Genomic DNA, 24,990 nt, shown 5'->3' with positions numbered 1-24,990 from the left:
AAGACGAGTTTCATACCTGTTATTACCTGGCTTGGGAATTGCAGCGGTGCATAATTAACAGGTTTGTTGTAAACGAGCTTTTGGTCAACTACAATGCATTTAAAATGCATCAGCAATCAGTAAGTTTGCCAACTGATGACAGTTAATCTGAAAGACTACCAGCTCTTGATATGATCTAAACCACCTGAGGTGACCATGATCTAGAGCATCGCAACTATTGTCACCGAAGTTAGTAAGTAAGTCACGGAAGACCGTCACAGACAAAGAAAGATTGTCAACGAGAGCTGCAATTTTGGTGAATCCCACGGCAACACACCGAGGCATAACGAAAATTCCTCAACTCCGTTCAACACAACTTTCCTTAACTTCTCCGTCTGTATGCACCTGCAGCTCAGTTGAGTCTCATAGACCTTTATCGTGATTGTCGTCACAGTACCACGTGACCCAGATCTGTTGCTTCATTTTTGCATATTGAGGTGAGGTTTACTAAAACGCTTTTTTTTCTACTAATAGATTGTTTTTATAATTTTTAAATGGCGGGGATCGATTAAAACATACCTCTAGTGTATAGATTGAGTGCTGTATCTTCAAAATTCGAGAAATGGATTTTTACATGAACATTGTCCTTTAATGCGGCCACGCGTTGTGGCCCAGGTTGTGTTGGTGCAGCATAAGTAATAGAAAAGCGGCCACACGCTGTAGCCCTTATCATAAATGAGAGAAAGCAGTCGTGTGATGGGCCCACTGGTCGAGATCGATGTCGTTCGCATACCAATTGTTAAATGTTAGAATTGTAATAGGTGTTTGTGAGAGAAAAATCAGACAGAAAAACGAGCCAAAAACTGAAGATCTGGCGCATTAACGTTATCTTTCACAAAGATACAAAAAAAAAAAAAAGAATCTTTCGGTCGGAGGTAACACACGGAATTCAAGTAGATTAACGGGTCGAGCAACGGTTCATAAGTAAGAACAACTATTTTGAGGAAAATTCGATTTGGCGGGAAAATCCCGGGTACGACACCTTTAATTTCAAATCAGCTACGTGTAGGCAAGCAATCACACATGAGTGCGCGCACGCGCACTGTTTGTTATTTAGAAAATGTTACACACCTTATGTCATTATTGTTTTACAGTTACGAGAATGTGCTCATTAAGACCCCATTTCCATAGATTTTAGATCGATCTATCCCTGTGGGGAGTCTCACTAGATTACTGTCAGCTTAGCCGGCTTAAGCGTCTGTCTCGCCTACTAAAAGCTGTAAGGGGGTAATTAACTGTGGTGCGCGCTCGGCTGACTGCAATTTAGCGTGAACCCCGAGGGAGATAGGTCGATCTAAATTTAAATCTCTGGGAATGCACCCTAAGACCCCATTCCCATAGATTTTCGATCGATCTATCGCTATGGAGAGTCTCACTAGATTACTGTCAGCTTAGCCGGCTTAAGCGTCTATACCGCCTACTAAAAGCTGTAAGAGGGTAATTAACTATGGTGCGCGCACGGCTGACTGCAATTTAGCATGAACCCCCAGGGTGTTAGGTCGATCTAAATCTTAATCTCTGGATCGATCTAAATCTCTGGGAATGCACCCTAAGACTCGCTTGTCTAATAGCGCGTTTACAAACCGTGTGCACTGCAATTGACTCATGTAGGCAGCGCGGCGTGCCTCCAACAAGGGTTACCACCTAAGTCTGCTTAGTGGGATATTGTCCTATTCTTCCTGAAGAGCTTGACGGATTTATTCCAGATTATTGGGTGATATGTTCTTTTCTTTACCGCCCACTCCACATCATCCCTTGGTGCTAAAAGGACTCAAAGATGGCCGTTCCATCCTCAGAACATTGCGTGTCTACAACAAGTAGAACATTGCGTGTCTACAACAAGTAGAACATTGCGTTTCTACAACAGAGGAGAAGTGTAAGCAAGTGCTTTTTCATGATGAAGCCTGTAGTCACCCGTGAAGACACCTATTACGAATGGAATGAAATATGGCTCACACGTTAATTGGCACACTGCCTTTTAAAAACACATCCTGATGCTAATCGTGTATTAATTTGGTGACATTTTCCAGTGTCTTTTCAGTTTTATGGTCATTTGATACTGTAACCTTGAATTTAATACTGGAACCTAGGAATCAATTAGAAAACACATGGAAACGTTTCCTTGATGACTGTTTTATAATTTGAGACAAAACAGAAAATGAATTGGAAGATTTCAACCTGATCCTCAACAACCTACATACCTGTTTACAATTCACGATGGATTCAAATTCAACACAACTCCCATTCCTCGATGTTATGGTAATGAGTGTAAAAGGAAAAATTGAGACAGATGTGTACTACAAAACACCAGACACAAAACAATATCTCCCTTTTAACTCGTGTCATCCCAGACACATTAAGCACAACATACCATACAATCTAGCTCGAAGACTATGCACAATTGTCTCAAATGAAACCATATTAAAACAAAGGCTCAAAGAGCTTGAAGGATTCCTATTAAGGAGACAATACCCAAGACAACTGATACAAACTGGGATTAAAAAGGCAAAACAGATACCGAAGAACGACCTGAGGACCACCAAAGACAAAATTAAAAAGGAAGCCATACATATCAACATATAATCCAAAAAATCCGGAAGTACACAATGTCATAACTGGAAACTTACCTTTGGTAAAACAAGATAACAAAATGAATGAGATACTAACCGAAATGCAGATTATAAAGAGTAAGAGACAAAGTCCATCACTAAAGCAAATTTTAACAAAAGCAAAATTTGAAAACAATTCCAGGACAATTGTGGAAACCTCAACAATACGAGTACAGAAATGTGAGGTACCCAGGTGTGGTACCTGTCCACTAATTAAAGAGGGTAGCCATCTAACATTTAAAAATGGACTTACTTTTAGAATTAAACACCCATTCACCTGCACTAGCTCAAACTTAATTTATGTATTAACTTGCAGTGGATGCGGTGAGAACTATATAGGACAAACTGGAAACACTCTCCGACATAGAATGACCGTTCACAGACAACAAATAATGAAGTGGTAATATACCATGAAGTATCTTAACACACGTCTGTGAGTGGGCACATTAGGAAATGCTCTATGAACAAAAACAAGGACTTTGCGGTATTCCCATTTTATAAATTCACTAGGGAAACAACCCAAACAGAAAGGGAAATGAAAGAAAATATATTCATTAATAAGTATAAACCTAAATTGAATAGATAAAAGTATTGGTAAAAGTAACAATTAAACACCCATTGTTACAGACGTCACATTTTAGCCTTTATGACATCACCTAGTAACAAATAAACAAAACCCCCTGAAGAAAGAAAGAAACCGGTCGGGGCAAAAAAGTTGCTGTACTTTTTTTCTTTTTATTATATATATATATATAGGAAAAACGCTTTTACTTTTAATATATATATATATATATATATATATATATATATATATATATATATATATATATATATATATATATATATATGGCGAAAAGGAAATTGAGACGTCCCTGGAGTCGAGACAAAATCTATGTAAAAGAATCCCGATTCTGTAATAACAGCTAGGTTTGTCTCTTTTAAATTAATTTGAATTGTGCTCCATAACAAGAGAGGCAGTCAATGTGAGGGTCGGTGGCACTTTTAATGGTGGGGATCGAGTATTTACACAGATTTCGGGCATTAAAGAAAATTTTGTGGTTTCCAGTGGTCAGTTTACTAGATCAAAATTCAGGGCAGGGCGCTGTTCTGAATCTTTCCCTTGAAGTGGTAAATTGAAACGGGAATGTTAGCCTTTAATTTTACCCAAGGGAGTACGGCGTTGTATAACAGTAAATTGCATTGGTATGCATACTTATACTACATGTACGTAGTTATACTGGATCTGTCCTCTACCATTAGTCGATCAAATCGCCACAATGTCTTTGGTCAGATCACTGGGTTTTCATGACATTCCCTTCACTGTACGCTCCTAAAGCAATACAATTGGGATGTTAAGTTGTCATCCTGTAGCAAAACATCACTTGAACATTATCCGAAAGATATGGGATATATAGCTTGTGAAGGCCTATACTAGGTATAAATACCAACAAGGTATGCAGCACATCTCTAAACCAGCCCCGTCAATCAAACAGTCAGTTGCGTCTTAGTTTAAATGCAGTCAAACAGGCAAATAGGCTTTAATTACGAATATATTGCGCGTTTATTAATAAACTTTGTTTATTTTAGATCCGCTGATTCGAAAATAATATAATCCATTTCTACTACTTGCACAAAACGCCTACATTTTGGCAGTTTTATAATGACCATACCTAAACCCTAAATCCTGAAAATTGAAAAAAAAAAAAAAATTCTGAAAACAAAACGCATAAAAGAATAAAGTAGCAAGACTATCCTTCATAGGGAGCTTTTTACATAAATTGCAGTATTAATAGATTTATAAAACGTATGCAGTAAAAATCCGTTATACTGTGCCTATATAAGGGACTAAGTTCTGATTTAAGCTCTGAATCACTATAGTTATTGAAAGTCCAGTGGACATTTAGGAAATTCACGGGAATATACGCGTCCATATGAAAATAAGAGCTTATACTAACTTGCAACGGAATAAAGAACGCACGGTCATGAGGGTGAGTGAGTAGCCCCCCCCCCCCCCCCCCCACACACACACATGCAAACAATCACCAACGAATGTAACTTGAAAACAAGAAGCAGAGAACGCCATAAATATTGTAGTAGTATTAAGCATCATAAAGGTAGTCACGCAGCAAAACTTTTGTGTTCTTTAAAAATATGAGAATATCTTATAGCAAATAATACAATTTTAAATAATTGAAATGCATTTCTTTCTAACATTCAGCTTACGTACGTTTTTTGGTAGCCTCTCAAAGTTTTAAACCTCAAATATTGGAGACCATTATAGAGTCAGCCAAGGACACGTTTGGGGAACACGTTTGAACTCGTCATGATGGACATTTACAGGTGTAGGACCAGTACAGAGTTTCTTGCTAACAGTTTAGAACCAAGGGACCGAACTTGATTTGAGGACCAGAAGAGAGGCTTAACAACGGGGTCTCTCTCTCTTTCTACTTTAGAGGCCCAGTTTTTATAGGGAATCGTACTGATTCCTGCGTGCCATAAATCTATCAGTAAATAAGTATATCCGATATGAACGGTCGATCAGTAAAACTAGATACAGGGACTTCATTATCTGTTACCGTTGCCCTGAATATGGATATATTCTCCGGGGTGGAAGGCTACATAACGCTCGGACCTGGGGCTGGCTTTAACGAAATAATCTCAGGTGTGGCGACTGTTTTTGGCGGAAGAGCCAAAAGAGCCCAATGAAAATAATGAGACCAAAGTACCTCTACGATTTTAGAATCGTGACCAGGTCTCCCTTTTCTGTCATTTGAAAGGGGTGTACCTTCAATTATCTAAATTAATTACTCTAGCGAGACTTTTGTTTCTAATTTTGTTTCCACTTTCCGTGATTGTGAATGCAATTTAAAGACAGAGACAAAGTGTATAACACTGCCGTGTTATATGGCCTGATCACTGTGCAACATCACTGTTGAGGGAGTGCATGCTCTTAATCTGAATAAATGTAATGAAATATGGATATCAGGCCCGTAGCCAGGGGGGGGGGGGGGGGGGGGTTCCGGGGGTTCGAAAGAACCACCCCTTTTGCCGGGAAAAGGTCCACTCTGGGTAAAATTTGATCTAGGTACATGCAGTTTTTATGGAAAAGGGTCCACTTTTTCAATAAAGAACCCCCCTTTTGTAATTGCTGGCTACGGGCCTGAATATCTTCAACGGTATTTCACCTGAAAAAAAGGTGTACAGTTGTCATGTGATCATTTGTAAACAAACACACATGGGATTGAAGGAGGGACAACTTTTTTACCAAGAGCGGTTTAAAATTTAATCTTTCCAACAAGATGAACGTCAATAATGGAGATCAGAGCATATTGGGTATTTTATAAGGATTGCAGCAAAAGAAAAATACAAAAGTAATGAAAATAATGATAAAATAGGATATATAGCTCAAGTAAAAAGATAAAAATATTTAAACTTTTGAAATGTAATATTCATAAACCTTCCTGCATACGAAAACAAAATAAAACTCTTTTAACCCCGCCATTGGGTTACTCTCACCGTCAGTGGTCGAGAATCGTCATGGAGATGTAAGGTGATGTCCAATTTATCTCGATACCCTTCCAAACTTTCTCTCTTCGTCTTTATCAATCTTCACCTGTCCCGATCGCCCTTGGGGGTTTCAACTTGAGACAATTGACCAAAGAAAAAAGAACTTATAACTGTTGATTAAATTGCATTTGGAATCATAGAAGTGCTTTTCCTAGTTTCGAAATAAAATTACAGACTCAATGGCGATTGTCATTAGTAGGCTTTCTTGCTCTCAAGGCAGTCAACTCTTGTTTTCTTTGCATATGCAAGGATTCGTTAATAGCGTTCAATGAAATTTACGTACGGTATGTTAAATCCTCCTTCGGGCTGCGATGATATTTGCCATGGCTTTACCATACCATGGCTTTAATAAATAGAATAAGGTGCAATTAAAATATTGAGAAATACTACGCACTGTACCCCGCTATCAATTTCCATTACCTCGCAACCTTTAAGCTTGAGAATGCGTACATTGTATAAATTATATTCTCTGCCCTTAAACATTATACGTTTTATTTATTTACGTTTTGGTGGTGCATGTTTTTTTCCTAGAAGATGAAAAAGTGTTGCAGTAATGAAACACACATTTTGCCCCTCTTCCTCCAGAACGAATAGGCCTATCTCAGTAGCTACTCTTTGTGGGAAACATGGAAACTGTATGTGCACTAATGGTTTACAAGGTAAGTTTCATGTCACACAGTGTGATCAAGTGTTGTTGTAAGATTTTCAGGTATTTCTACTTCTAGTTCTCAATGAAATTCGTTGTGGGCTCAGTTACGAATTGTGAGTGTCAGTGTCTACCAATGGCCGATCCGTCAGATAAAGTCTTCTGAAGTAGTTTAAACATGACTAAACTTTAAATTTAAGACCTCTAAGACTCCGTGGGGCTTAAGTGCGCACAAATATACATCAGCGAACGAATACATCTGTTTTCAACGTTTTTTCAGATTCTTCCAGGATATTTATCGAATATCTAAGCCCAGTGTTTTCAGTTGAACAACGTGTACTGGAGGCACATATGCATTTTGAATTCTGAGACGTTGATCAGTCCTGAGCACTTGTAACTGTTGTATCAGATAAGACCATATCGTGTGGACCAGCCATTCAGGTATGTATTACATAAATATGCCATGAATGACATGAGATATCTCTTTTAAATATCTAAGGTGATCCAAGATGCTTTACCCTTTTGCTGTCCTTGCCTTTTTCATAACGAACTATTCTAGAAAGCATTTCTATTTGCTTACCGTACTAGCAACGAAACTATGGTCAGATAAAATAAATGTGGGCCACAGCAAATATCTTTAGCGCTTACAAAATTCAAGATGGCCGCTAATATTTTCGTAATACGGATTTTTGATAGATAATAATCTAAACCCTCTTATTCGAACGAATTAAGTTTTATGCCAATCATATGAATTGATAGGAGAGCATATGATAAGATAATTAAGATGAAGATGAGAATGATTTAGGTAAGAAGATGAGCTCACTAATTTATATAGTATATGCAAGAGTATACAGTATATGCAAGAAGTTTGAATTTCAATATACCGTCGGTTTTACCAATGAGCAAGATAAAATATATGTCTAAGCAATCTGTCTTACATGTAGTAGAAGAAATGACGTTAGTTCCCGCAGTTACTAACGCAACAATTAAAGCTGCTAATGAAAACATGTGCAGTGTTTTTGTATCCTTAATATACGTTAATAGCTGCAGACAAGCTATTCGTACACACAAATGTCAAACGTATCACAATACGTGAGTTTCAAATGTTTCCGTCTGATGAACGAACGCAATAGTTAGACGAAAGCTGTTCCTAATTTCCAAGTCCAAATGATGACTGCTGTAACACATTGTGTAAAAAAAACCCATCTATTAAGAGAACAAGTGCTGACGAACCACTACTAATTATCAACAAAAAGCATTTTGTTTTAAAGGTATTTTTTTGGTTTGAATACATGTAGTACCTAACTTTACTATCTCGTGATACCACGGCAAATGAGGCCACGCACTCTGTATTTTGGAAAGGGAACTTATCTTAAAATTTACTGAAAAAAGAAATTCTTTGCATATCACTTATTTTTCTCGCATATCACTATAAAGGTCACTTATTTTCTCTTCTACCCTGCATTTCCCATTCATCGCAAACAAATCACCCAAACGTGCTTTTAAATACCGCCACTGCAGTTCAAAAGTCTCTTTGAACAACAAGACCTGAAATTCAGGGTAGTTTTTGTATCGTGAAAACGACACATTTTTTTTCTGTTTTGGGGTTTTTAGTCTCAGAGGGCAAAACTGAGAGAACTGGGAGGCGGAGATAGTATAGGCGGCTGCTTGACGTTTACTGCATGCGCGTGATTGCATATTGAGTAGGAATGATGATGCGTTTTTGTTCGTTGTTGACAATAATCAATCAAAAAATACTTGCCCGTCAATTCTTAATCCATAATAAGATTTTGATGAGTTAACTTCTAAAATGATTTATATAGGTGCCACACCAAAATTGACACAAAATGATAAAAGAATGGGGTTTTCGATCATAAGGTCATCTTAAGCCATCGTGTGACTGACGCTGGGGTTTCTCAGGCTCTGGCAGTTACTTTTTGCTGCCGGTGTATTAAACTATCGTAATAAAGGACACGACATGAACACACAATAAAGCAAGCTTTCAAATACAGGTCTGATCGTAAAAATATCGGATCACGTATCCTACGAGCATCTTAAGATAATAATATAATAATATATTTATTAAAAGTCTAAAATCCATAAAATATGTTCTGTAGACTTTACAAACTAAAAACTAAAAACAAAGTTAAGATGAATTAAATTAATAAAATTATGACCTAAGAGTCTGAGTTAAGATAATGATTTCCAGTTAATATTTCCGAGTTATAAAATGTTCTGTAATAAAATTTGTTAAACGGGTATGTTTTTAAAGCTTTTTTAAAATCCTCCACTGAGCTAATGCTTCTCAAGTCCACAGGTAATTTATTCCACTCATGTGGTGCTGCGTACTGGAATGATTTTTTGCCAAAAGATTTTACTCTTGCGTTCTGTGTTTTTAGTAATAATTGATCCTTAGATCTTAAGGTACGATTTGGTGTGTAATGAGATACAAGTTCACAAATAAAATCTGGTGCAAGTCCATAAAAGGCCGCATGAGCATGAGTTAAAAGTTTGAATAAGATCCGGGTGTTTACAGGTAGCCAGTGAAGTTGTTAAATAATATCGGTGTCATGTGTTTATCCATAGCAGTTCGGTTAAGAAGACGTGCTGGTACATTTTGAATGCGTTGGACTTTCTTTGTTCTTTCTATGCCGCATCCATAGAGCAAGGAGTTACAGTAATCAAGCCTTGGTGTTACTAGGGCATGAATGACCGTGGCAGTGGCAGAATCTGTTAAATTATTTCGTAGGGAACTGATGTTTCTTATGTGATACAATCAAGATTTTTTCACATTGGCTATCTGCTTGTTCATGTTTAAAGTAGTATCAAAATACACCAACAGGTTTTTTGCATGAGGAGAAACCCCATATCAGAAACCCCTGATAGTCTTTCAGCTAAGTGTTTTGAGTGTGGTTGTGTGATGACCATAAATTCTGTTTTTTCATCATTTAATTTAAGTTTACTTTTGATCGTCCATTCTCGCAAATCTGAAATGGCATCTTTGCCATCAGTTCCTCGGGCTCCAACTGCGACTTTGTGAGGAGAGGCAAAATTGTGAGAAGGTTACCTGTCATTTTCAATTCGCATGTCCATTTCTCTATGCAAGACCATCATGAGGGCATGCCGCGAATCGTGTCATCTTCGTCTTTACTTCATGTGATCATGATCATTGGTGCCATCGGCCAGTTTCGCCTCGCGAAGACAATACGAAACTGGCCATTGCCTTGGGAATGAAACATGATTACGAATTATGCCTCGATGGCATGTAGAAGGAGATACTGTATCGACTAAGACCAAGGAGCTCTAACTAAAACCCCTTGCTAAGACATGGTATTTGAGTAGCTCAATTGTTTCCCATATGACACGGCAAAGTGGGCTTATAAAAGACCAGCTTCCTCAGCAAGCCATGGATACCTCTAGTGTAACTCCGTGAGGCCTACGTATTTTATTTGCTGATATAAACTAATGTAAAATTAATATTTTCTGGTTTTCTCCGTGCATGGTATGGGGAGGGGCCGTCGTGTGACCCTATGTACTGTACTAGTAATGTACAGTCATCTGCTGGCAATTTCGGTCCAGCTTGACAACACACTGAAGGTCTCTATCTGACTGCCTCTATCTAGCTATGATTATACTTTCGGTAAGGATGGACAGCCTTCAGTGCCATTAGGGTGGTGCTGACGGCAATACAAATATTGCCATACGTATATTGCATGGGATGCGGTGGTATAGTTTAGTAGTCTTCACTTGAATGTTTCAAAAAAAAAAAAAAAAAAAAAAAAAAAAAAAAACTTCTCACAAACAAGGTACTGTGTACCATAATTCCAACCACACAGCCCAGATTTATCGATTACCGAGTTCGTTTTGGTGGTTGAATCACTCGCGGGTCATGAATAATTATACGTGATGGTTGACGACGCACGTATGATTTGCCTTGCTTTTTAAACCATTAAATGGCATTATCGTAATTATGATATAGATGGCTGAATCCTGGCTCGTATACTGGCGCTAGAGGCGGCTGCTTATATACTCGTGCTATAAATTTGCCTGGTGGATCGCAATTTTCTACAACGGCCAAAAACTAGGATCGTTTTCTTTTCTTTTTTTTTCAGTAATATACTCTCTTTGCTTTGTCAATCAGCAATCAATGGCAACATCAAAGATGTAAACGTAATGCGGGTGAAAATATCGGTGCCGAATGCCTTATTGGTAATTTAGATGCAGGTAAGTAGGTTTCGAAAGTTTAGTAACGTCCTTCACTTGTATCTTGAACAAGAAGAGATCCAGTGTCATTTACGAGAGAGTTCTTGTGATACAGAATCCGGTGTGACAGGAACGAAAGTCGAAGGAAAGGAAGTCTGGGATTCAATGCGATTAGTACAGGTTAGGGTTAGTAGAAAGTATCGAGTTTAGAATATAGCGCAAATCTCATCTGTACAGCTGTACGGACCGCAGTTCCTTGCGGGTCACCGTTGCTGTTTCACTTCTTTTGTCAAGGTATTATTAAGAATAATGTGATATATAAGCGTAAAAATGGAGTAAAATGGCACCCGGCTTATATCATTTGTTGAAAAATACATAAAACAGAAATTTTATATGATTCTCTTCTCGCTTTATCAATCAGCAATCACTGGCAAATTCACAACTGTAACCGCAAGTTTCGCTTGTTAAATGATTTATGGCCCAATGCCTACCTGCTGTTGATACCATTATATTGAAACTTTAATAGTCTTATCTAATGAATAAGAAGATACTCGGTGCCAGGTGGTAAAGGTTTATACCATTGTTTGAAATATATATTTAAACAGATGTGACAAGGTTACTTAAACAATTTTTCCAAAAAAAAAAAAAAAACACTCGATCTGTTCGCTAGAGGTATATTAAAATAGATTACCGATCGATAAACGCTATCGAATAGTAGAAAATGAGTTGTTAAACGTATTGTATTCTTTACACTCTTTAGAGTGTGATAAAAAGCAATATAAAATTTTATACTGGAATGGATAAATTTCTACAGAAGGGTGACAAAAGCATTACACCATTTTCCTTGAAAGTGAAGGAACAATCCTTTCAATCTCATTCCGCAGGTTTTCAATGAGGACTGCATCTGGTGACTGGGCAGGCCAGTTGTTGGTGTCATGCCGGTAAAGCCATTCTCTTACAGCCCTGCTCCCGTGGGGTGTAGCATTATCATCTTGGAAAATAAACGAATAATTTCCTCCCCAAAAGATATTTTCTATCGAAAGTCAAAAATGCTGGTCCAGAATTTCAATGTAACGTTCATGGACCAGGTTTCAATTGATCAACACCAGTTCACCAATACCGTAGATCAATGCAACTTTAAACAATCATTGAAGTGGACTGTCTAGCGAGGAAATGTATATATTTTCTGTTATTTGGATAATGCTCTCCATACTCTCATTTGTCTATCCAAGTTGTTCAAGGTGAAGATGGACTCATCAAAATACAAAATGTCACCAGTTCTGACCTACTGTCCTTGCAATGGTTCTTGCAGCCCATGTCACTTTCCTTCGACTGTTTACCAAGTGGTTTTCACCTGGGTGTGAATTTCTGAAGCATGAGGCTTTCTTTGAACAGTCCTTTCGATAATCTCAACCTGCAAATTGCGCGGCCACTGCAAAGCTAATTATAAAAAGGCGCCGGACGTCTCTGGTACTTGTCTTCTTTGGGCGGCCACTTTGTGGTGCTTTATGGGCATCACCAGTGTCCTCCATCCACTTGCAAACCCCGCGTACAGTCTGACCAGACACTGGCGGCTGTCTAGGATCTAGGGAACATCTATACCCTCCTCCTTCAGAGATACAATTTCTTTTCTTCCTTCATTTGTGAGCTCCCGTACCTTCAACATGGTAAAAACTTGACAACCAGAAGTGCGTTTAACATTCGATGACACTCTTTATAGTAAACAAGGATGAAAATCCATCAGTGGTTACACGAATCACTTCTACAAAATGTCCCCTATATCACATAGTGCACTATTTTTGTCACCTTCTGTAGATCGACGGCCATTTTCTTCAACCCTAACGCCCATTGAGTGAAATGTGCTTAATTAATCCGATTGCATGATTTTAAAGTAATTCTGACAGTCGTAATTAAAGAATAAAAACAGACAGGATATAATTGCTTCGATTTTATCATGATGACGGGTTGATATCGAGAGTTAGGAAACGCATCTTACAGGAAGATAATAAGGAACATGGAGGTTGAGAGAGAGAACAGTGAGCAGAGCGTCAATGATGATGGCAATAAAAGACAAGAAAGGGATTTTAGTTAAGTGCCCAAAAGGGCATATTGTTTGAATCAAAAAGCGTGTGTGCTTTCATTGCCGAACTAGTCATAGGCATCAAATAATATATTACAAAAATTACAAATATCACACGCACAATATGATCTGGATAATTTACTCACTGTGAACAGGTGGATATAATTTTGAGCGATTTTCTTTGATCATGATTATCCTGGTAGTCATAATTATCCTTATTAAATGTGATAGCCCGATTCGAAATATGTCACTTATTGTGTGAAGATAACAAGTTGTCGCAGAGGGTAAAATATCTGAAATGAAACGCAATAACTATTCAGCGATAACAACATAGGGGTAAGCCCTAACAAAAAAAATTGCTTAATTAAGTTTGAACTTTACATACTCGCCAGTACCTTTTGGAGTGGTAATTGTTATTGTATACAGTAGCAAACATACGGTGGAAGAGATAACGAAATGCAGGGAGAATGCGAGAGAGTTGGGGTTAACCCTTAAGCAAGAAGGATAAAACTTAGTGCGCCGGAGGTCTTGTAATAAAAATGCAGTACAAAAACGAAGTGCATGATGGTAGACCTGAAGTTTTTTATTCAAAGGGCACAGTGTTCTGTGTGAGGTATATTTCTTCGACTAGCCAACCTTTGGTCATCCTTCACTGACACTTGCCCTGAATCCGTAACAATTTGGGGAAAATATAAAAAGACCTCAGTCCATGCTTTATCGATGGTTTTTCAATTTCCGCCAACCCTTCTCCTGCTGACGTCTGGTGTCAAGACGGTCGATATGCTGCAAGGTTCGTCAGGATTGGTTAATTTTTTGCAACATTGATTCATGGCACTTTTCTGTTGAAATGCGACAAAATGATTACTTTCCCTAACATAATTTCAACAAGTAGAGTTTAATGTACTTAACGTTTGTTTTAAACAAGCGTACAATTTGTCACTTTCAGAGAAAATGACCCAGGGCAATTCTATCAGCTTTCTTCATTGCTTCCCCACACACTCGCTAGTGTACCAATACTATCATATAATTACGCAGAATATTCTTGAATTTACGCTAGGTCACGATACTTCCGTGTATCTCGGATGATTTCCTCTCATCGCATGTACCAATACCTCTTTTTAATCTTACGGGTTGCTTTCTATGTGCATTGCACGTACAAGAACCATAAGGACTTCTTGACTTATTCAGTTTCTTTCTGTGGATTAAAAATGAATATCATATGGCAGTATTTTATCATTTATCTTTCCTTCGAAATCGATTGTCTTAAAGAAATGTGCGACACCTAATTACACTAGTATTGCTGGTAATTTCCCTTTTTCCTAGAAAACGCCAACGATAGACCAATAGATAGACAACAGACTATACAGATTAAAATATTTCAGTGTGCCAAAACTAAGAAAGGTAGAGTCCTGAAATTATCAGCAGTTATGAAAAACATCATTTTCTTATAACAATCAAAATTTCATTGCGACATCTTCAAAACTGTTGAAATTATGGAACTTTGAAATATTTATCATTGGAAATACAAAAGAACAAAAAACGGTTAAATCCAAACTTTCTGAGGATTTGATGGATTGTAAATGAGTATGGAATGTACATGAAGGCGGGCCCTTTTAGATGCATATTCTACTAAAAATCTCTTATAATTCTCGATAGAAGGTTACACTCAATTTCAAAATTCCACAATTCCACTTAGATTTCTTGAACAAGACTAATATACAATATAATAGTGCATATGACCCTCACGTGCACGGCATTGCATTTTTATTACAAGACCTCCGGCGCAAGTGTTATCCTTCTTGCTTAAGGGTTAATATTAATAGTGTATATAACCCTCAAGTGCACGACAAGAGCCTATTACGCGACGGGCATGGTGTTCACTAATGCTACCAATCTTTATTTTCCACTGTGGGGTCAAAGATTGTTTCAACTGATGTAAAATTGCTGGGTTTTGGGTTTATCCTGTACAGTGCTCTCTCCGACTTGTTCCAACGAATTCAATTGGGGCTTTCGGCGGATTTGGTTATGAGCAGAATGTTGTTTTTGTTCATAAAATCCCTTACCAAGCAGGATGCCACGCTGCAATAAAAAACGTCCGGGAATATTGCACAATCAAATGAGAAAAAATGGAATGAAATAATTTTATAAAATGCCCCTGTATACTCCATGGCGTTGGCGTTTACATCCAGAAGAACCAACAGGTTTACACCAGTGGAACAAAATATTCCTCATAATTGAACAGAACTGCCTTCAGCAGCCTCATTTTCTTGTGCATTTTCTTGTAATATCTGTTCCTCGGTAAGAGGACGCTCACATTTAATATGGGATTTTTTTCCAAATCATTTTTCATCAGTTTTTTTCCCATTTTGCTGACTGATAAATGAAAATAAGGATTAAAATCGTGTTTTAATAACTTTAAATTATCTCTTTGATGTCATTGTGACATCAATTCATTAATGGAATTCGCCAGGGAAGCAAACAAAAACATATTGCCTATTCTATGTCCTATGACAACCATTAAAAGAGATATTTTGGCCCTCCATATTTTCCAAATTATTGTCTGTAAAAAAAGTTACACGCTCCACAAAGGATCATCATATCAGTGTCTAGTCACAGTAACGGGCGCTGTTACGCCTGACCCCTTCTGGTTGCTACCAGCGCTCTCAAGGGGCAAGGCATTCCTTGGGATAGGTTTTTAAAGTTCAATCTGGAATAACATTTCAGGCATCGGTCAAAATCTGTCAAATTTGGTCCAGTTTTGTTTTAGGACATGTAGGCCATTGATTCGGCAAGTAATGGCCTACCCACATATTGTCTATGTGATTCAAATATGGCAGTTTTGATGACCGAGTTAGCTACTCATTCCCTTGGTTCTGTAAGTAATCTGGTATTAAAAGTGCTCTGTAAGAACCGGCAATCTAACCGTACAACTTAAAATTGTTCCTAAGTTGCACACTATCAAATGATAGCCAAGTGGTTCCCAGATTTATTTCTTTATTTGATCTGGTTCTGGTTTTCGTTGATGACTACCATTGGTGTTTTGGCACCAACGTGGTATCCACTCCAAATACTGACGCTGTTAATGACCTTAGTCACTTTAGACGCGGCACACGCTTCGTCGTTGGCCTCTTCTGGATGTCTGTAAACTCTGTTTTGACTGTTGAGTGGTACAGGTGAAATCTGACCTCAATAAAGAAAGCCACGAGATTTCAGTGTTCAACCCAGAAACGGTCAAAGTCCCCAGTTCATTAGAGAAACATACAACGATGTTTTGCTGTTAACAGTGGGTTCCTCGGAGGTCGTCTGGTATTCTAGCCTGCTAAAACCAGTTTGGTGTTCGCTAAGGGCCTTGAAAAATGCTTTTTGGTGGCAATTTACTCCTCATTCTGAACGGACTGGGTGGCTTTTCTTTAGTTGCAACAGCATATCCCTAAAGACAGTGGGTCCTGTACCCTGGTGGTAAGATTTCAATACATTGGGTGTGGCCTCTGTGTAGGTACATCAGTCTGGGCATTACTCTACAAAACTGTGCGGACCGTTTCGTTTGGCGCAATTATCTGTCTGGCAATGACTGTATTTTTCGCGCCATTCTGCCACAGATTAACAAATTTGTAAAGCACTGATAGCTCATTTTACACACTGCAAACCCGAAGACCACTTGCATGCAAAATTTCAAATTCTTCTATGCAGTAGTTGCCGACATATGGATACTTTTTTGACAGAACCATGCTTTGCCAAAGCCAAGCTTTGACCTGGAGCACTACCCAATTAAATCACTGTATATTACATAATGCAGCAGCGCAACAAACCTGGTATTCATTTAATTGATAGCGACACACCTGACTACACACTTCTCCATTCACATATTATATACGAAATGCATTTTCACCTAGGCATACCTTCGAAACTGAAATATTCCTTATTAAATGTCAAGTCTGTATATACTGTGATTAAGACTATTCTAAAGCAGAGTTAACAGGGTTAGGTGCATTTGAGAAGAGCCCATGAAGATTCAATGGGACTGCATTTGTCACCTGTTCTCTATTGTCCTGAAAAACATGGTTGGTAGTTATTAATTTTTTTAGTGTCACCACTACGCTACCATAGAATACCTAACACACTTGATAAAACAAATATTCCGTCAAACAAAATAATGGCCACAAGATGTGAGAGAAGCTCACATCCCCGGCAACCAATATTGGCCATTGTTTTGCCAACTTTTTGCTTTATTGTATGGGTGATGTATGTGTGATTATTTAATTTGATATTGTTACTATCCCCATCTTGCAACTTCGTATCATATTTCATTTCGACATTTTAATAAATGACAATATCAGTCATATGGCCTTATTTCTTATTTAATTTTGAGCACCGAGCTTCGTTGTGCTTGTGAACAAATGACTACATAAAGAATATTATTTGCAGGGTGCTGGGATATGCTCAACACGTTGCTTCATGTTCCCCCCTTCTGTTTCTCTTTCTTCAACTTCCCTTGTTAATTCTGTGTATTAGCCATGCACCTCTCTCCTCATTCATCTCACGTCCTCTGCAAACGGTAAATTCGCTTCTGTCTGTCATATTTTCAACTTTTCCTTCTGGTTACACGATCGAGCTACTCACCTTATTTTCGGATGTTGCATCAAAAACTTTAATGTTCTTTTGGTATCCGATTCCATTACATGTCTTGGGGATCTTAGAGGGTTCCACTTCTGTAACAGATGGCAAGGTAATGTTTCGGTCAATATGTTTCATTTATAGTTATTGGCTTTGTTACTATTAGAGCTTTTGCAATGGCCAGGGTTAGCTATCAAAATTTTTCAATTGAATTTGAACTTTTGTAATATTTTGTCAGTGCAATTCTCCCAGTCTCAACGAGGGTGGTTGGGATTATGGCCGTCCGTGTTTATAATTTCCTCTTCAGTACAATTTGTTATTGTATATTGTTGCGATGTTCAGCATTTCTTACTAACCGGCTTGTCATCCATGCGCCAGCTCTTTTTCTTCTCTATTCTATAGTAGCGTATTTGTGCCATTTAAAAAAATGTAAGGACTAACGCACAATCTCATTAGTAGACCTGTACGCTAAACAAGTATCTGAATTCTTTTTAAGCGTCATGATTATTGGATTCAGAATCATCCGATTGCAACCCAGAGGAGCATCACATCGCATTAAGGAAGACTGAGCGTAAGCGAAAAGAAACTTGCATGCACGAGATAAAAAGTCATAGTTAATACGCGTTAATAATCTTGTATTAGAGTGGGAATGGTAGGATATACTGTATAAGAGGGGAACTTAAATCTCCTGGTAACTGCTGTGACAGTGCGAACAGGTTGTAATATATCTGAGGTTAAGCATACTGTTATCATGTGGTTACATTTATCTACGTTGAAGCAGAGGTTTTTATCTACTCAGTACCTATGCTGATGTCAGTTGTCATCCGTTACATTCTGAGATGACTGAAACAAAGAAATGAACTAAGCAATGACGAAAAAGAACCATTTGTATGATACACATTTGTAAAACATGTTAAGTAAATCCAAAAATATCGCATGTAGATGGTGTTGAATATATATATATATATATATATATATATATATATATATATATATATATATATATATACATACTGCATCGATGCAAGATGAGAAAAATCCCATATTCATTTGGTACAATTTGGTCCTGAATTCAAAGCCCAGTGGCAAGACACAATTGTGCATCACTCCTTAAAATATTGTCTTAGGAGAATTCGAAAATACCAGATCAAATGTGGTTAAGTGGGGATCGGATCTCTTGAATGAATATCTGTTCTTTCTTTTATTGAAAAACGATTTAGAAGATAATTCAATACAAGGAGCCCGATTCAATAGTCTTAAAGCCAGTCTTATGGATGAACATCAATAGCTTAGTGAATTCATAAATAATGATGAACGAAATTTTGTCCACCTTCGTTTTTCATTTAAGATGCCGTTCTGTTAAGCACGAAGAGCAGAGTTTCATCGGCCGCATACACAGGACAATCCTTGTTCAATAGGCAATAAAAACTGTACCTGCGTTCGACAGCGTGATGCAGTGGTGGTTGTTGTCACCATCCAACCAGTCGGTTGATAATCAGGAAGACAAAACGATGGAATTAGTTTCTATTAACCTGACTTCTTTCTATCAGCAAAACACAACAAGTACTGTTTCTGTCGAGATGCCGAGAGCGCCACTGGAATACAAGATCATAACCATTATCTTGGGAATTACGATATTTTGTATTGGTTTCACTGGCAACGCCTTTGTCATCTGGGTAGTTACCCGAACTAAGTCGATGCACAGCACTACTAACTGTTATTTGGTGAGTCTCGCCGCCGCTGACTGTATAGTTCTTCTTACTGCCACTTTACCGTTCACAGTTGGGCTATTCTACGACCACGGGATACTGCCGTATAGCATTGCTATTTGTTCAGTATTGACGTTCTTCAGTTACATGGGGATCAACGTGTCTTCACTATCCATAACAGCGTTTACTGTGGAAAGATACATAGCCATATGCCATCCGATGAAAGCCTATTCCATGTGTACTGTATCGCGCGCCAAAAAGATAATTTTGTGTCTTTGGGTATTTAGCGGGTGCTATTCTGCGCCCTGGTTGGCTCTCACTAAAGTTACTCAAGTTCCAAATGGTAATGAAACTTACAACGCTTGCGATTATAAACTCGAGAGAGATCAGTACTTCATTTATTACTTGGTGGATCTTGTGATGTTTTACATGTTCCCCCTATGTTTAACTGCTTTATTGTATTTCTTGATCGGGAGGGTACTCCTCTTGAGTGAAGAGGAAGGTTCTGTTCGAAACCGTAATAAAACGAAGGTAATTGCGACTTGCCAAACTAATTCCAATAGGGCTACCAAGGAAGAGGAATTACGAGGACTGAGAAACCGAGGAAAAGGAATACAGCCGTCCACTAAACAGGTACGAATATTTGCTATAATTTGCGCATCCAACTTCAAGTTTTGATCTATCAAGAACGCAATACTACATCTCAATGAAATACCAGTTTATAATAACACCGACATGTGTGTCATTACAGCCAGTACATAAAAGTTTTGAGTCAATTTATTTTACACAACGTTTTTCTTTTACGTGTTTGTAAAAAAGCAAATTTGAAGTGTATGGTAGGCCTCGGGGCGACTGCCTTGTTCTGTCCACGTGATGATCGATCACAAACTCTCCGCCATATCCGGAGAGCCTTCTTTGTTGTAAAATTGTCTGAAAGCCCTTGATTATGTTTTCAAGAGAAACTATCATATTGCACGGTCCCAATAGTATACACTATCGTGTCTGACTTCGCTACGCTTGATGATTATCGGCCTCATAGTCATCGCATTGTAACGCAGAACACAATCACATCCCATCGAGAATGGATGCTGGCTGTGGGTCCCTTACCACGCTCAAATTGGCCGGGTTTGAGGTCAGACGTTCATTTTGATACTGGGATCACTATGCATGTGAACGGAACATACTATTAATCACTCTTTATGAGATTTCTCTGTAACATTTAGCTAAGACACGCTTTTAACTACAAGTCCCATTGCTCTATGAGTAGCACAAGGATAATGCAAAATTTTTTTATGCCAGACGCTACACAAAATACCCAGTAAATGTATTGTTTTATTGATCACGACTATTTATTCATGAAACGTAAAGATTTGGAGTTCGGTGCGTTTTTGTGCCTGATGTCTTTTTTGAATACAAGTATTATCAGCCAACTTTCTTTTGAACCAAACAGACGCACATTTACAACAATTTTGTTCCAGTTATAAGTAAATTAAGTGTAATATATATCAAAGCGTGGGCAAAATAAAACAGAAAATAGACTTACGGTGTTATCAAATAAGTAAACGTAGCTCTGAATCTGACGCTATTAAAACAAAGACATACAGTTATACCACCTTTATTATTTCTAAAATATCATCAATTCAGGTAAAAACGACATACCAGTTATCAAAAATATATAAAAAGTGTGATCTTTCAAAAGAAGTTCAGCCATTCGTACTCTTTTAAAATAAAAATACAATAAACAGTAATAAAACAGAATAATTAGCTATTAGTAACTGAATTACTGCATGCACTGTGATTTACTTGAAGTTTTAAATGCGCATCTTTCACATGTAGTAGCCAGAATGTACCAAAATAAAACCAAGTCATTGCGAAATTGCCATAAGCAACCTTCTAAGCAACACATATCCTCGACTGATTTTTTTGTTCTTCAGAATGATATGATAGGTCCTTCCTACTCCATGTAGCGTATATATTTTTGTAGGTGCTGAAGATGTTGATCGTCGTCGTGGTGTTGTTTGCTCTACTGTGGCTGCCATACCGAGCTCTTGTGGTCTATAATTCTGTTGCCGCAGTTCGATTTGATAGCATATGGTTCCTGATGTTTTGCCGACACTTGATCTCTGTGAACAGTGCCATCAATCCTATCATCTACAACATCATGTCTACGAAGTTCCGAGAGGCTTTTAGAAAGGCGTGTATAGCTTGCTACGGTAAGTAGGATTTAATACGTTTTATAAATCTAATCAAAAATAGAGTCTATTTTGTAAAGGCCGAAGTAGCTCAAAACAACTAGTTGAGTACTGTTTGTATTGGTATCAATGTTATTTTTCGTCTACAATGCTTGTTTTAGAATTTTGGATGTATCCATAAGTGTGCCTTTTTAACGCTAACGTTTAATTCTCTAGGTTGCTGTGCTCCCAATACGACTGGCACTACGTTGTTGCAACACACCACATGCATGACATCTCTATAGATACTTGGTTCTCCACACAAGTAGGATTGAGGTATACATGTAGTTATTTTGAATGTTTTACCACGGTGTTTTCTGGGATTCAATTTGTGTCCGTGCTTATCATATACACGTATATGTACGCGGGAAAATAAACGCAATTACCAGTTTGTCCTGAGGAAGGCTCTTGAGTACAGCCGAAAATTTGACGGTATGGAAGTATTTAAATAAAAAACTGTCTGTGGAATTATTAATTCAATAATCCAGAGGATGAGCTCAATTGTTAGTGTCTCGCTTTGTCAAGATGGAACTGGGAGCAGCTTCGTTAATAATCAAGATGACGAGGAGAATGACTGCTTTAGAGAGATAATGCATATAGCGTGTATATACAGCTTTAACATAACACAAGGACAATGGGACAATGTTTTTTTCTATACATGTATAGGGAAACATCTTTTAAAAAAGATACATACTTCGCCACTATATAACTTGGTATCAAGCAAATATTGTACGTCTTTTTATTAGTGACAATTCTTAGAAAATGTGTGTATTTTTCATCTTTTAAGCAAAAATAATTGTGAATTATAGGCTTATGAAGAGCAATTATATATTATTCTTTCACAAAAATTAATTTAACCAAATACCTTGGGGTATTTTCAGCTTATGACAGAAAGTTTGCAAGAAACTGTTTGTAAGTTGTTGCAAGAAAAAAATTGTTGCTGCAAATTTGCTGAAAATTTGCAAGAGCATCTGAAGTTTGGGCCAAGTTTGCAAGAAGTTTTCATATCCTTTGAAAACATTTCCATTTAAATCCATTTAAAACAATACCTCATTTACATGGTGAAATGTCGTCATGCAAATTTCCAGCAAATTTTAGGCCACAATTTGCAACAAGCCTAAAATTTTGCTTAGGAGAGAAACTCCCCCCAAGGTATTTGTTTAAACGTGGAGGAATTCTAGATAGCTGACTTCGTCTAAATATTATACGTCTTTCGTCCATATACATGCATATTATTACTATCCTTATACATACGCTACCATGTACTTCATGTTCATTTTAATCGTAAGCATCGTCAATTTGGCTTATCTACATTTTAACAAAATTAATTTGAAGGCCAGAAGCATCATTTTCTTAATTATTGATTTCAATATTTGTATTGTCAAAAAAATTTTTAATCCAAATATGTTATAGGCCTTATGATCAAATCGTCGGTTTGTCCACTGTCTTAATTCACAATGCTTATTCCCTCATTTTTACTGAGCTCCTTAAATTTGTAGAAGAGAAGTCAACCGTATAGATGTTATCTTAGTGTTGTTTATGAATAAGATACTAGTTTTAACACATTTTTAAAAGAAAAGTGAATTCGTAGAAATGGAGGGTCACCGACATAGTTTTAGAATTACATGCACGTACTCGTGCATGTTCGTTCTGCCTTAGCCAAATCACATATCTCATTAATTTATCCTTTATTGGTACATCATGAGAAGCGCCCCTATCTCATACCAGATTTACTTGTGACAGGTTAAACTCAGTACAATCTGCTTATCCAAAAGTCCTACTTGTCAGAAACGTTAATTCAGGGTTCCCCTTACTTAACAGAGGGTATATGTATTATAACAAGCACATTCAGTCCGGGACGCGCATCTCTACTGTCACATGACACGTGTCACAACAACAACATTCAGCACTAAATCCAAGGAACAGCAGGTGATCAGTGAGCTTTTCAGCTGATAAACAGTGTCACGCAAATACCAGTCAACACTAATCTGACATCTCATACAGCCCTACTAACTAGACTCACAAACAAATATTTGAAGAAATTCATGATAAGACAATGGCGGATTTAAAGGGGGGGGGTGGTCAGGGGAGTCCTGACTACCCGCCCCCCTTCGATTTTAAAAAATCACACTAATGTTCCTATACTTCTCATGCGGAATCAAGTACAAATGAAGGAGAAATTTTGGTTTTAATGGTGAAATCGAACAATTTAGTCACTATAGTTACGATGCAAATAATAATAATAATAATAATAATGGTGAAAAACAAAATGATAACGTATACTGATGCATGAATAATGAATCGATTAAATATAATGACACCTTCAAAATTAAAGAAGGTAATGTGGAAAAACATAACTATTTTTTAAAGAGTGGATAAACATTTATGTCACACTGGCCCTGTGCACAACCCTCCTCTTGCGCTTCCGGGTTCGCAAACCAACTGTCTCACAAACAATGTTGAAGAAGTGGGCAAATTCAAGAGATTCGTCGATTCTTGCATTTTATAGATTTTCGAATTTTAACCATATTTCAAAGTGTCCTTACTTAGACAGGTTTTCACATTTGTAATCATTTTAATCCCGAGGGAGTACGTCTACGAATGAATTTTTAGTCCGTTAAGACAAATGTGAATTTAAAGCTGAATGAAAAAAGAACCAATCATTGCCAAAACATGTCGATGTAATCAGCCTGAAAGTAAACGTGCTCCAAAAGTTTGAAAGCTAATTGTCCACGCAGTTCAATTAATATGGAGCTAATAGCTTTAATCTTCCTTCATTATTTTACTTGAGGCGTATTTTACAATTTTATTTATACAAGGTCGATCTTCATTATAAGGTAATGAAAGCTCCAATTTTAGTTCAAGTGATCGTACTTCTGGGATTAGATCAATAACCTGTTTTCGAAACCATAAGCTACCTTCAGGAGCTAAGTAAACAGATAGCACTTGTGCAAATTTCAATTTATTACACCAATATAGCCCGTGCAATGCCACACACACACACACACACACACACACACACACACACGAGAAAAGTCAGAGTTACTTTGAGACCATTCCCAGAGACTATCGTACTAAGTTTGGATCGAACTATCTCCGAGGGGATTCTCGCTTAATTGCAATTAACTTGGGCGGCTTAGATGTCTGTCACGCCTGTTGAGGCTGATAAGGGATAATTAACTAGCGTTTAGTAGCTTTAGACGTCTAAGCCGCTTGGGCCGAAAGCAATTTAGTTAAGGACCCCGTGGAGATGGACCGATCCTGTTAGATCAATCTAGGGATGAGAACCCAG

At 37.7% G+C, this 24,990-nt stretch overlaps 1 protein-coding gene across 4 annotated transcripts; it reads left to right on the top strand.

The window, feature by feature from the left end:
* Positions 1-6,726: 6,726 nt before the first annotated feature.
* On the top strand, positions 6,727-23,767 carry LOC106168998 (thyrotropin-releasing hormone receptor-like). 4 transcript variants are annotated; one of them, XM_086998845.1, is made up of 7 exons: positions 6,727-6,874; positions 7,142-7,302; positions 10,974-11,085; positions 18,255-18,329; positions 19,107-20,100; positions 21,452-21,680; positions 21,876-23,767. In XM_086998845.1, exons 5-7 carry the CDS (start codon positions 19,210-19,212, stop codon positions 21,941-21,943), a joined length of 1,188 nt encoding a protein of 395 aa, XP_086854971.1. In that variant the 5' UTR covers positions 6,727-6,874; positions 7,142-7,302; positions 10,974-11,085; positions 18,255-18,329; positions 19,107-19,209; the 3' UTR covers positions 21,944-23,767. The 4 variants fall into 4 exon arrangements, with proteins under 4 accessions (XP_086854971.1, XP_086854972.1, XP_086854973.1 ...); XM_086998846.1 differs by lacking the exon at positions 18,255-18,329; XM_086998847.1 differs by lacking the exons at positions 6,727-6,874; positions 7,142-7,302; positions 10,974-11,085 and adding an exon at positions 11,103-11,244.
* Positions 23,768-24,990: the final 1,223 nt, after the last annotated feature.

Source organism: Lingula anatina, chromosome 1, assembly GCF_051362555.1.
Source record: "Lingula anatina isolate TDL-2025a chromosome 1, LinAna3.0, whole genome shotgun sequence".
NCBI lineage: Eukaryota > Metazoa > Brachiopoda > Lingulata > Lingulida > Lingulidae > Lingula > Lingula anatina.
The sequence above is the reverse complement of the archived record's forward strand: the minus strand, read 5'-3'. Positions and strand labels throughout refer to the sequence as shown.